Source organism: Dasypus novemcinctus, chromosome 15, assembly GCF_030445035.2.
Source record: "Dasypus novemcinctus isolate mDasNov1 chromosome 15, mDasNov1.1.hap2, whole genome shotgun sequence".
Classification (NCBI taxonomy): Eukaryota; Metazoa; Chordata; class Mammalia; order Cingulata; family Dasypodidae; genus Dasypus; species Dasypus novemcinctus.
In genome coordinates, this window is record NC_080687.1 from 16,660,562 (window position 1) to 16,673,722 (window position 13,161).

At 38.7% G+C, this 13,161-nt stretch overlaps 1 protein-coding gene across 1 annotated transcript in view; it reads left to right on the plus strand.

Annotated features, from left to right (window-relative positions):
• Positions 1–222: 222 nt before the first annotated feature.
• The window catches only part of MICU2 (mitochondrial calcium uptake 2), a 129,080-nt gene continuing 116,141 nt past the window's right edge, over positions 223–13,161 (plus strand). Inside the window, exon 1 of the mRNA XM_004467547.4 lies at positions 223–501. Within this exon, the coding sequence (XP_004467604.1) occupies positions 292–501 (210 nt within the window). The 5' untranslated portion in view covers positions 223–291. The remainder of the gene's footprint in view (positions 502–13,161) is intronic.

Sequence of the window (13,161 nt, forward strand, 5' to 3'; positions counted from 1 at the left end):
CTTTCCAGCGCCCTCGCAGGACCCAGCAAAAGCTGGACTCTCCGCCAGTGACCAACATAAAGACACATTTCCTTGTTGAAAAGGTTGGTGCTCCCACAAACAGAGGGCACCATTTTCCCTTAGCTCTGAGGAGAAGGCGACCCGCCCCCCTCTAATTCGAGCCTCACATCTCAGCCACAATCAAGAAACAGGCCCGCGAAGAGGAAGCGGAGGCCGCCGTGTATCTCGCGAGAGTTGGGCGGAGGGCGGCAGTGAAGTCGAACCAGCTGTCCAAGGCGCACTTCCGCAAAAATGGCGGCGGCCGCGGGGTTCGGTCCTCGCCTGGCGGCCTGGGGCGGAAGGCTGCGGCGTGGGATGGTCCCCAGCACACGAACCTGGCTGAGTCCTGGTCCCTTAGCGGCGGCAGTGGCTGGAATGGCCCTGACAGGAGCAGGAGTGGCCTGGTACAGCGGTCGCTTGAAAGCCGCGGCGCCTCGGGTCAGCGTCACGGTCTTAGCACAGGTAAGGGACGACTTTTTCTACGGGCCAAGCCAAGCCCCTCCCTGCTCAGACGCCCTTTGCTGGGAGGGGTCTGGGCGGGGCGGCCTTTCTGTCTTTTGGAGCTAGAGTCTAGGCTCAGCTGCAGGAGACCCCTGGGATTCTCTTTCCGCGCCGTGGCCCCCACGAGAGGCCCGTGAGAGCAGTTGAGTCATAACCGGGTTATTCAGCCTCCCCCGGATTATTCCCGCGAAGCTAAATACAGTGAACAACAAGTTGACGACACAAATTTGGTGTTGATAGTATGGGCGTGTCTTAACTCTCTTGATTTGTTTTTTCACTGTACGTTGTTCTTCCGTCATTGATGAAGCTAAGATTTGGGGATCTGGGGTAGGTATATGTCCAGTTACCCCACCCGGAGATCATCTTCATATACCTTTGTTAGCCTGTATAACTACAAGTTTTATGACTGGTTCCGTATATAGCCCTTAATAGAAGACTTTTTTAATCATGAAAATGTCAACCATAAATATTAACTTGTTGATAATTTCCAGATATTAAGTCAACGTAAAGAACATTTATATGATCATAAACATAAACCTTAATGCTGGCCACAAGTACTAAGCAAAAATTAATTCTTCTGAAACCTCATGAGTACATTTAAGTTTTAATAAGATTTTGTATGTGAATTTTGTTGAAAAGCAAAAGGAGTATCTTATTTTTCTGTTTATTGGTTAGATTTACATTGTGCCTACTGAAAAGCTCAAGGAACATTCAGATACAGCAAAAGAGAGGAAAGTAGACCTTGTGAATTGAAATGTTGACAAATGCTATTTTATACTTGGATTAAATTAAGATGCCATGTAGATAACACATACAGTAACTCCCCTCCTCACACCATTTCTGATCACAGGTGGTAGAAACTATCTTCTAGTGTTTTCTAGCATTTTTATTGTGTCAAGCAATCCAATTTATTATTCGTCATTGGGTTCTGTGTCTCTGTTCTCACCTCCTTAATCCATCCTGTTTTGGACTCTTAATCTTCCAAGATGCCACTTGAACCACATAATGGACCTTTCTTCCTCCAAAAGTATTAGTGCCTCACTCTATGAGTATAAAACCCACATTTTTTAAGCTTTGCCATCAGAGCCCTCTATAGGTGCCTTTTGACCTACTCTTACTCAGATACACCTTCCAACCTTAATGATTCACTTACTGACCCCAGTCTATGACTTGAATTTTCCCACCATACCAGTTTTTAAACTCTGATTTTTATTCATACAATTTTCAAATGATATGCTAAATACTGTTGAGGACTCTTGTCAGTCCAGATATGTAAGACATAAATCCTGGTCTTCTTAGAAGGGACAATTTCAAAAGCCTTTGTGCCCTTGTCCCCTGCTTCACTCACCAACTTAAATGCTTGTTTCCTTCAGTGACTGACAGCATCATATTTATGCTACTAGGTTTAACTCAAATCCTACCTAGTTTGCCTTAGTCAACTAAAGCCTTTCATTCAATCTTAGTGCTTTATGATAAATGCTATGAGAAGTATAAACAAGTATTTATGTATCTTTCACTTTGTCCAGATTGTATAACATGAAGGAAATCATCAAAAATTATAATAAAAACTATGTGTGGTTTCTGGTCTTAGTGTGTACCACAATAAATAGCATATATAAAAACCTTTACTTTTAGGAATATAAATTAGGACGAATGGAGCTTAATGTCATTGAACAGATGTTTTGGTTTTGTTTTTAAAATTTTCATGATGACAAATATACAATACAGAATTTCAGTTTTAAGCATTTGTATGTGTCCAATTCAGTGATATCAATTACATTTGTGTAATTGAGACACCATCATCACCGTCTATTACCACAACTTTTTCATCAGGCCAAACAGAAACTCAGTCCCAATTTCTGTTGTTTTAAGCCACCAGTTTGTGGTACTTGATTGCAGCAGCACTGGGAGACTAAGATGCCTTTTATTTCCTTGCTTCTATTAACAAAAATAAACAAAAAACCTATTTGCAGCATTATCACAAAGTGTGCTTTTCCATTTTTCTACAAAGGATGATAAATTAGGAACACAGATTGTTCATTAAAGAATATTGAGTAAAGTGCTAAAGTAGATTTCTCTTGATGGCCACATGTTTCATAATTCTTCCTTTTCTGGGAATGGTTTCCAATACTCAGGGATGACCCCCGGTGGTTATAGTTGTACTGTGTAAACCCTGCCCTATAGCCATAGTTATTGATTCAAGGGAAAAATCTATGACCCAAATTTGGCCAAACACAGTCTCTCTTAAAAGAATTTGAAAATTGGAACACAGTTAAATAGAAACTAGGGAATTACTGAAGCAAATCCCTGTTAATAGCACCATCAATAGCCATGAACTTCTGCTGCAGTCCATAAATCTGTCCTTATTCCTTCCCTTCTTGAGCCTCAGTTTAACTCTGATTCTATGAAACATCCAGTGTCTTTCAGAAAATTTCTGCTTCCTCAAGCCCCTTAAGATAGCAGAGTTAGCTTCTGTTGCTTAAAACTCAGGGAACCTTAACTAATGCAAGTATCTATTGTAATGCTAGTCACCGGGAATACAGTGCTAAGCAAAACAGTTATAGATCTTCATGAAGGTTAGAATCTAATGGTAGAGGCCATTATTAAATAATTACTTAAATAATACTGTAAATTGTCAGTAGGGAATAATAGAGTCAGGTGAACTTAATGGTAAGACTAATATGGTGTTGATTGAAATATAGTACTACTGAGCTAAGGCCCCTACTAGCGTCTGAATTGTCCCTGAAATAGACTTATGGGAGACTAGCTGGGGTGAGAAGAGGAGTGAGTAAGGGAACAAAGACACACTTGACAATTTTAGGTGAACTTTTCTATCTCCGAGTTTAAGGATAAAATTTAGTTTATCTCCTTTTTTTCCTCCCCTATTTCTGGTCTGTTTATTTTTAAATTCCTGAAATGTCCCCTGGGCTTCTAAAAACTTTACATCAGTGTAGTATTTTGGATTCTCTCCTCAGTCTGGCACTTTTGACCTAGTGAAAGTTATACAGGAACTATTTTATTATCGTTTTACAAGTTCTGTTGATACAGCATTTGTTTAATCTGTGGTTGAACCAATTTATAACAGTGGTTTCATCCTTTTACCACCAAAGAGTGCCACACATTCTTCTTAGCAATAATGGCTTAATATAGCACAGGTTGGGGGGCCTATAGTTTGAAAATCATCAGTGATTTCCCAAGAGAGGTCTGTTAGCCCCTTCTTCACCACCACTACTTTGGGGGCGTGCGTGCATACCTGAGAATTACCAAGATTGGTGATTAATAAGCTGGCATCCATGATACAAGGTTAATACACAAAAATCAATAGCAGTTCTACTCACTACTGATACTCAATCTGAGGAGGAAATCAGAAAAAAAATTCCATTTATAGTGACTAAAACAATAAAATATTTAGGAATAAACCTAACAAGGATATTAAAGACCTGTTTTTGGAGAACTACAAAACATTGCTAAAAGAAGCCAAAGAGGACTTAAATAAATGGAAGGACATTCCGTGTTCATGGATTGGAAGACCAAATATTGTTAAGATGTCAGTGCTACCCAAACTGATTTACAGATTCAATGCAATCCCAATAAAACTCCCAAAAGCCTTTTTTAATGCAGAAATTGAAAACCCAATAATCAAATTTATTTGGAAAGGTAAGGGGCCCCGTATAGCAAAAAAAAAAAAAAAAAAAAAAAAAAAGTCTTTGAAAAGAAAAACAAAGTTGGAGGACTCTCACTTCCTGACTTGAAAGCATATTAGTTATCTATAGTGGTAAAAACAGCATGGTACTGGCATAAGGACAGACAGATGGATCAATGGAACAGAATCAAGAATCCAGAAATTGACCCTCACAGCTATAATCAAGTGATTTTTGGCAAAGCTGTTAACTCCACCCAGCTGTTGCCTATTCAACAAATGGTGCTAGGAGAACTGGATAGCCATATCTAAGAGAGGGAAAGAAAACCCCTATCTCACACCTTATACAAAAATTAACTCAAAATGAATCAGGCACTTAAATATAAAAGCGATAACCTTAAAACTCCTAGAAGAAAAATCTTCAAGGTGTTGTGGTAGGTGGTAGTTTCTTGAACCTTATGCCCAAAGCATGAGCAACAAAAGAAAAACTAGGTAAATAGGACCCCCTCAAACTTCAACACTTTGCACCTCAAAGGACTTTGTCAAAAGGGTGAAAAGGCAGCTGACTCAATGGGAGAAAATATTTGGCAATCACATATAAGGGTTTAGTACCCATGATATATAAGGAGATCATATAGCTCAACAATAAAAAGACAAAGTATCCTATTAAAAAATGAGCAAAAAACTTGAAAAGACACCTGTCCTAGGAAGAAATACAAATGGCAAAGAAACATGAAAAATGTTCATCATCACTAGCAGTTAGGGAAATGCAAATCAGAACTATAATGAGATACCATTTGACAACCTCAGACTGGCTGCTATGAAAAAGTCAGAAAACTAAATGTTAGAGAGGATGTGGAGAGATAGGAATGCATATTCACTTGTTGGTGGAAATGTAGAATGGTACAGCCACTGAGGAGGACTGTTTGGCAATTCCTAAGTAAGTCGAATATAGACTTGCCATGGGACCCAGCAATACCATTGCTAGGTATGTACCCAGAAGGCCTGAGAGCAGTGATACAGACATTTGCATACCGATGTTCATTGCAGCATTATTCATGAGAGCCAGAAGTTGGAAATAACCCAGATGTCCATCAACTGATGAATGGATAAACAATTTTGAAATATACACACAATGGAATATTATGCAGCTGTAAGAAGAAATGAAATCATGAAACATGACAAAATAGATGAACCTGGAGGACATGTTGAGTGAAGCAAGGCAGACACAAAAGGACAAATACTGTATGATTGCCCTATTATGAATTAAATATATTATGTGAAATATTAATATGGGTAGAATTGCATATATAAGACCGTTTTTCTTTGAAGCTAAACAGATATAAGTTAATAGTACAAAATGTTAATATCAGACAAAAAACCCAAAACATTATACTAAGTGAAGGAGACCAGACACAGAGTACTAAATATTGTGTGTTTCCATTTATGTAAAATGCAAATATAAATCAATTTATAAAGATGAAAGGAGAGTAGTGGTTATATAAGTCCGAGGAAGGAATGCTAAGGGTCTGTAGTCTTTCTTTTTGGAGTATTGAAATTGTTCTAAAATTTTTGAGATGAAAATGTACAACATTGTGATTATACTAAAAACGATTGATTATACACTTTGGATAGAATAGCCAGAAACAGTAGCTATGTATGGTGGGGGAAGCACAGAGAGATTGAGAGGTATGGAATTTTCTTGTTTTTTGGGTTTTTTTTTGTTTATTATTATATTGAAATGCTCTAATAATGACTGAAGTGATGAATAAACTATGTGTTTATAGCAAATATCATTGATGATATCCTTTGGATGAATTATATGTTTATTTTTATTTTTTTAAAGGTTTATTTTTATTTCTCTCCACTTCCCTCCCCCATCCCTGCCCCAGTTGTCTGCTCTCTGTGTCCATTCACTGTGTGTTCTTCTGTGTCCACTTGTATTCTTGTCAGCGGCACCAGGACTCTGTGTCTCTTTTTGCTGCAGCATCTTGCTGCATCAGCTCTCCTTGTGTGCAGCCGCCACTCCTGGGCAGGCTGAACTTTCTTTCACACTGAGCAGCTCTCCATACAGGGCGCACTCCTTGTGCGCGGGGCTCCCCTATGTGGGGGACACCCCTGCGTGGCACGGCACTCCTTGCACACATCAGCGCTGTTGTTGAGTAAGCTCATCACACGGGTCAGGAGGCCCTGGGTGTGAACCTTAGACCTCCCATGTGGTAGGTGGACCCCCTATCTCTTGGGCCAAATCCACTTCCCAAATTGTATGTCTATTAATACCAATAAAATTTATTTATTAAAAAATAAGCCATCTCTTGATAACATTTTTTTTTAATTTTCTTTTTATTATGTTTTTTGTTTGTTATTTGTTGGGTTTTTTTTAGAAGGTACTGGGAATTGAACCCAAGACCTCAAACATGGGAAGCAGATGGTCAACCCCTGAGCTACATCCACTTCCCAAAGAGAGTTGTTTGTTTTTTAGGAAGTACAAGGGATCAAACCTGGGGCCTCATTCATGGGAAGCAGGTGCTCAACCACTTGAACTACATCTACTCCCCCCATTTTATTTTATGCATTAGTATGTTTATAGTTATTTTACTTGTTATTACAAGATGGTAATACCTTGTAATAGATAATATAGATACATATCTATATTAATAGTGATAATATCTTTCATTTTGAACCATCACACCAAGTGATTTTTCCAGTAAAGATAATGAATGTATATCAGTCAAGCCATACACTTTTCAGGTTTCCCTTGTGACCAGCCACTTGCTTTGTGTGTCAGTCAAGAATTAAGGGTTGGAAAACGATGTTGCTCAAGCAGTTGAGTGCCCACCTACCACATGGGAGGTCTTGGGTTTGGTTCCCATGCCTCCTAAATAAGACAAGCAAGACAGCGAGCTGGCACAACAGGCTGGCACAGAGAGCTGATGCAACAAGATGATGCAATGAAGAGCCACAATGAAGAAATACATTGAGAGACACAACAAGCAGGGAGCGAAGGTGGTTCAAGGTATTGGGCGCTTCCCTCCCCAAATGAGAGGTCCCAGATTCAGTCCCTGGTGCCTGCTAAAAAAGAAAATGCACACACAACGAACAGACACAGCATCAGTGAGCGCAGACAGTAATGGGGGAGTGGGGATAAATAAATAAAGAGTTAAGGGTAGAATTCATAGTTGTGAAACAACAAATAAGCTGGAATCTTCCTTTCCTTTCTTCCATCTACAGTTATTGAAGTGCCTACTCTGCAGGCAGTGTGCAGAGTATGGGGATTCGAGACAGTCTTACTTGTGGAGAAAGTATCAAAACTTTAAGTTAACTGAAAATTAGTTAGGGAAACTGTTGCTATAATCAGGATAGATTTGATGATGGCTAAGTTATTGAATGAATTTGAAAGAATTTAGAAGATAAATTTGTAAAGAGTGAGTTACAGAATTTTTATGTAATATGTAATTGTATTGTTTTAAAAGTAGCTATTCTCTCTAGGCTGAGGGAGCATGATGAATGAAGGCAGCAAAGACTCAGGAGAGCTCTTCTCTCACCTCCAAGGCTGAGTCCAGCCTTTTTGAAGAGGGCAAGGCTCCACTGGAATAGAAAAGTTGCCAATGGTGAGGAGACTTGCCAGGTGGCACAGGCCAAACCTGATCTGTAGAAGAAGCTTGCCAATGCCAGAATGTGGGGGCTGCCTGGAACTGCTATACAGACTCACCTACTGGGTGGGAGAGTGTGGCCTGATGGTGCTGCTGGAGCTGGTCTGTGTGGACCACTGGGCTCCTACACTGAATTTGAAAAATGAGGACAGGAACCTTGTAATCAGCCCCTTGTAAGGAATGCCATCCTAACTGGCAGCCATATGATCTAACATACCTACTAACATAGATTTACAGATCTACCCTCTCTGACATTGTTAAAGAATATATGAATATAGGACCAATTGTCACAGACTTGTAATAGCTTACTTTTTAATATATCAGTTCATTGGGTTTTTATAAATGTTCCTATAAAGTACTAACAAGTGGGAAGCAGATGTGGCTCAAGCAATTGGGTTCCTGTCTACCATAAAGGAGGTCCAGAGTTCGATTCCCTGGTGAAGGCCTGCTGGCCCACATGGAAGCTGGCGCACACAGATTGCTGGCCCGTTTAGGTGTGCTACCCTGGGTAGAGTGCTGGCCTGCACAGAGAGCTGGTGCAGCAAGATGACACAACAAAAAGAGACACAGAGGAGAAACAATAAGAGATGCAACTGACCAGGGAGCTGAGGTGGTGCAACAGAATGAGCACCTCTCTTCGTCTCTGGAAGATCCTGAATCAGTTCCCCATGCTCCTAAAGAGAAGACAAGCAGACACAGTGAATAGACACAGAGAGCAGACAATGGGGGGCGGGGGCGGTAATAAATAAAAATAAATAAATATATTTTTAAAAGTACTAACAGTTATTTTTATGAAACCTTGGTGTTATAAGTTTAATACAAGTAAATAATGCATCTTGGATTGAATCTAAAAATTATTAAAATTCTAAAATAGTAAGAGAATACCAAAGATTGTTTTTCTTTGTTATTATTTAAATTCATATTTTGATTTATATTTTTTATTTTGTAAGAGCAACCTAACTAAAACTAATGGTCACAACTTTTAAATAACAGAGCAAGAAATGTGGACCATTATGCTTAAACAATCAAATGAAATATATTGATTTTGGAAGAGAACTTGCGAGTTTAATTAGATGTAGGCCTCTCTTTTTCATACCATATCAATGAAAGTTTTAAAAATCTAAATAATAAGAGGTATTTTAATTTGCTGTAAGAGCCCTAAACAATTTAAAATTTAAATTGGCATTCCTTTCTTATATTTTGAGCTCTCACTATATTTGTGGTGATTTTTTGTGTGTGTGAAAAAGAAAAAAAAATAAGATCAAAACAATGGGTAAAACTAGAACTTATTGGCACATACTGCTAATGTGTTTGTGTGCAATTCACTGGGTTTAATGGTCGTGCATTTAAAATTGCTATGCCAAAGGCAATAAACGGAACAGCAACATACAGAAGTTCAGTAACCGTGAAACAGTGTAAGCCCAGTGAATACTGAGGCTTTCTTGCAGCAGGAAATTAAGAATGCAAAGAAGATTTTATACTTTATTGCCTCAGGTAAAAATGTCTATAGAAACAAATAGGTGATGACAAACCTTTGATGTTAATAAACCCAAATGGAAGTCAAAAATTAAAGTGGGTAAATGGCTAGTTTATGAAAAGAAAGACGATAAAGTTATACCCTGTAATTAGATGTAATTTGTGCTTTTGACATAGTTATTTGCCCTGCATGAATGAGAGGTTGTCTTATATTCCTTCCTTTTATAATAGAGGGAAAGTACTTATATATCCTATAAACATGTATTAAAAGAAGTAACTTTCTGGTGGGGAGGGGGAGAAACAAGGAAAAAAGAAAACAGCATAATATAAAAGCAGAAGCATATTTTAATCTTTCAATTTGCAATTATATTTGTTCAGTGGAACCCAAATAAAAAGTTATTACAATTTGCTTATATTCTATAAAATATATGTTCTAGTAGATAATGTATAAAAATTAATGCTTTTGGGAAGCGAACTTGGTCCAGTGGATAGGGCGTCCGTCTACCACATGGGAGGTCCGCGGTTCAAACCCTGGGCCTCCTTGACCCGTGTGGAGCTGGCCCACGCACAGTGCTGATGCGCGCAAGGAGTGCCCTCTCACGCAGGGGTGTCCCCCGTGTAGGGGAGCCCCACGCACAAGGAGTGAGCCCCGTAAGGAGAGTCGCCCAGCGCAAAAGAAAGTGCAGCCTGCCCAGGAATGGCACCACACACATGGAGAGTTGACACAGCAAGATGATGCAACAAAAAGAAACACAGATTCCTGTGACGCGGACAAAGAAGAATATACACATGCAGCGAATGGACACAGAGAGCAGACAACAGGGGCGGGGGGGTTGGGGGAGAAGGGGCGAGAAATTAAAAAAATCTTTTTAAAAAATTAATGCTTTTGTTACTATAAATTTTGGAATTTTATGAATTATGACAGTTCTTACATCCTAAATTTCTAGTAAAGTATAAGAATTTAAAAGTTGTATTCATAGTTTAAAAAGTGGTAAATATTTGTCAGAGTAAACTAACAAGGAATATATAATCTACTCTGCACAAATAAGATTATTATTATAAACATCCTCAGGTTAAATAATGTTAGTATAGAAATAATATTTAATGAGTCATATTTAGAAAATCTTCATTGATATCTACAAAAGTTCCATAAATGTGTGATGTGTGAAATAAAAATTGTAATTACCAGTAAAATTAAGAAATAAGGCCTTACAAAATCTTAAGTTTAACTACATGTATATTATATGCTTTATCTGTTATCTGCTAGAAACTTTATTTCTCAAGTGTGTTTCCTGTTAGAAATTACAGTTCCAGGCATCTTCCTCTTCAGTCCCTCATCACTTAGATGGTATTCTGCCCTAGAAATGCAGACCATTTTAAAAGTTAGACAAAATGAACCTCAATTAGGAAAGCACAAAGTTTCTCCACAAATTGTTTTAGATACTCTGAAGGAAATATTTGTATACCTACCGTTTGGGATTATCTTGCCATTTTTTCCATTCAGGGGTATATACACAATCAGGAAACAAAATAAAAAATAACTGGGTTGATTTCTGTGTTTTTGTGTATGTACAACATAAATACCAAGAGATTAAATCACACTATTTTAAATGTATTTACGCTGGACATAATCTCAAATAAAATTTATTTTTTTAATTCCCCCCACCCACCCCCCGATTCCCTCCACTGCCTGCTCATTGTCTGCTCATCTTCTTTAGGAGGCACGGGGAACTGAACCTAGGACCTCCCATTTTGGAGGCAAGTGCCCAACTGCTTAAGCCACTTCCACTCTGCTGGTTGCGGTGGTTGCAGCGGTTCTGGTGCCTACAGGTTGCAACGTATAGTTGGTTGCAGCATCTGCTTGCCTTCTTTAGGAGGCACTGGGAACTGAACCCAGGACCTCCCATGTGAGAGATGGGCACTCAATTGCTTGAGCTACATCTGCTCCCCCCTCTCACTGAGTATTTTAAAGACAGAATATTTTTCAGTTTAATTTGGCCATAATTGCCCAGTGAAGAACCAGCTCAAATCAGAAGCAGATCCCTAATATGGCATCTGACTCTGTTCAAATCCACAGTCCTGGGGAGTTCTAGAATGGTTGGACTTGTCCCAGGATTGACATCTAGGTTAGGGGATTGCTCTAATGGTAGTGTAGAACTGCTTTAAATGTTGCTTCAGTAGGTGCATAGTTGTGACTGCCATACTGCAAAGGAAAAACAGTAAACAGCTGAACACCTCCTAAAGGTTCATCTAATTATCAGTCCGGCATACATTAACATGTATATAAAAGACTTGTTTCTTCTAATAGTTCTTATTCTCAGATTAACCAAGAGTAAGAGTCTTTAATGACAAGTCAGAAAAGGATTATAAGGAAGAATTGGAATTTAGCCAGGAAACTATTGCAATAAAAAAGTAGTAAAGTATTCCAGTGATAATCTTACTTCCTTCAGAGAGTTGCAGTCATAGGGCAAACTGTTGCTTGATAATGGGAAAACAGGCAAATCCAGAGAATCACCTTGTACTGGGCATAGAAGCTGCCACTAGAGCCAGCAACTAGTAGCAACACTTACAGGATAATTGGCTAATTTTCTAGACCTAAGCCAGAGTAGCTTGAGAGATAAAAATTCCTGGGGACGAGATTTAGGGGGACCTACACTTGCATTAGTTTTACCTCCAGTAAGCCATTAAGTCTTAAGGATGAAGCCCCTAATGCTTTTGGACTGGGAGAGGGGGAAAGTAACCAAATCTGCAGTATACCCAGAGCATTCTACTCTTAACAAAGCATGTCCTCAAGGAAAGGAATTTTACCAGAGGCGGACTGCCATGGGGGAAAGGGTACCCAATGCTAGCCCTCTCTCACCTTTAATGTTGGAGAAGGAAAATACCTAGTTCCAACCCCCTTTGGCCTTCATATCTTATTTCAGGAAGGCAGAAGAATTTTGAGAAATACTTAATGAAGGTCACAGCTCAAGGGTAGAGGTCACTGAAAGACAGACCTAATATTAGGATTATAGAATGCTTCCCTAACCCCATACCTAACCACCACATCAGTAATGACAGGGAATTACAGCTGAAGAAGCTGCAAAGCTCAGGCCCTGTTTTATAGAAATCTCTAGGTAAACCCAAAGACAATAGTGGAGACAAAAACAAGGACACTAGAGGAAATTTTAGTCCTGACACCTACAACTATAGCAAGTAGATAAACATAAAACATAGCCAGATAAACAAAAACCTCACACCAAAAGCCTGTTTACCTCAGCTTGCTTTATCAAATACATTGTCAGTATTTCAACAAAAAATTACCAAGTATGGTAAAAGTAAAAAACATTGTCCGAAGAGACAGAGCAAGCAAATAAATGTGAAAGGGAATAATGGAAGAATTGAAGAACAAAAAGGGTATAAGACTTGCAAAGACTAAGTTGAAAATAGGCTTAGGAAAGTTCTACATTACCAGTAGTTAGTTAATGTACATGTAAATGGGTTAAACTCCAGTCAAAAGACAGAAATTGAAAATCTTGTACAATCTACAACTTGGTAGGGTACAAGAGCGGCACTCAAAAATCAGTAGTGTTTCTGTCTACTGAAGAGGAAATTAAGAAAAAAAATCCCATAAGACAAATTAGAAGAATCACGTGTCTCAAAATAAATTTAACCAAGGATGTAAAGAATTATACATAGAAATCTACATAACATTGTTAAAAGAAATCAGAGAAGACCTAAATAAATGGAAGGATAGTCCATATTTGTGGAATGGGTGACTGCTGTCAAGATGTCATTTCTACCCAATGTGATTTACAGATTCAGTGCAATCCCAATAAAAATTTTAACACCCTTCTTTGCAGAACTGGAAAA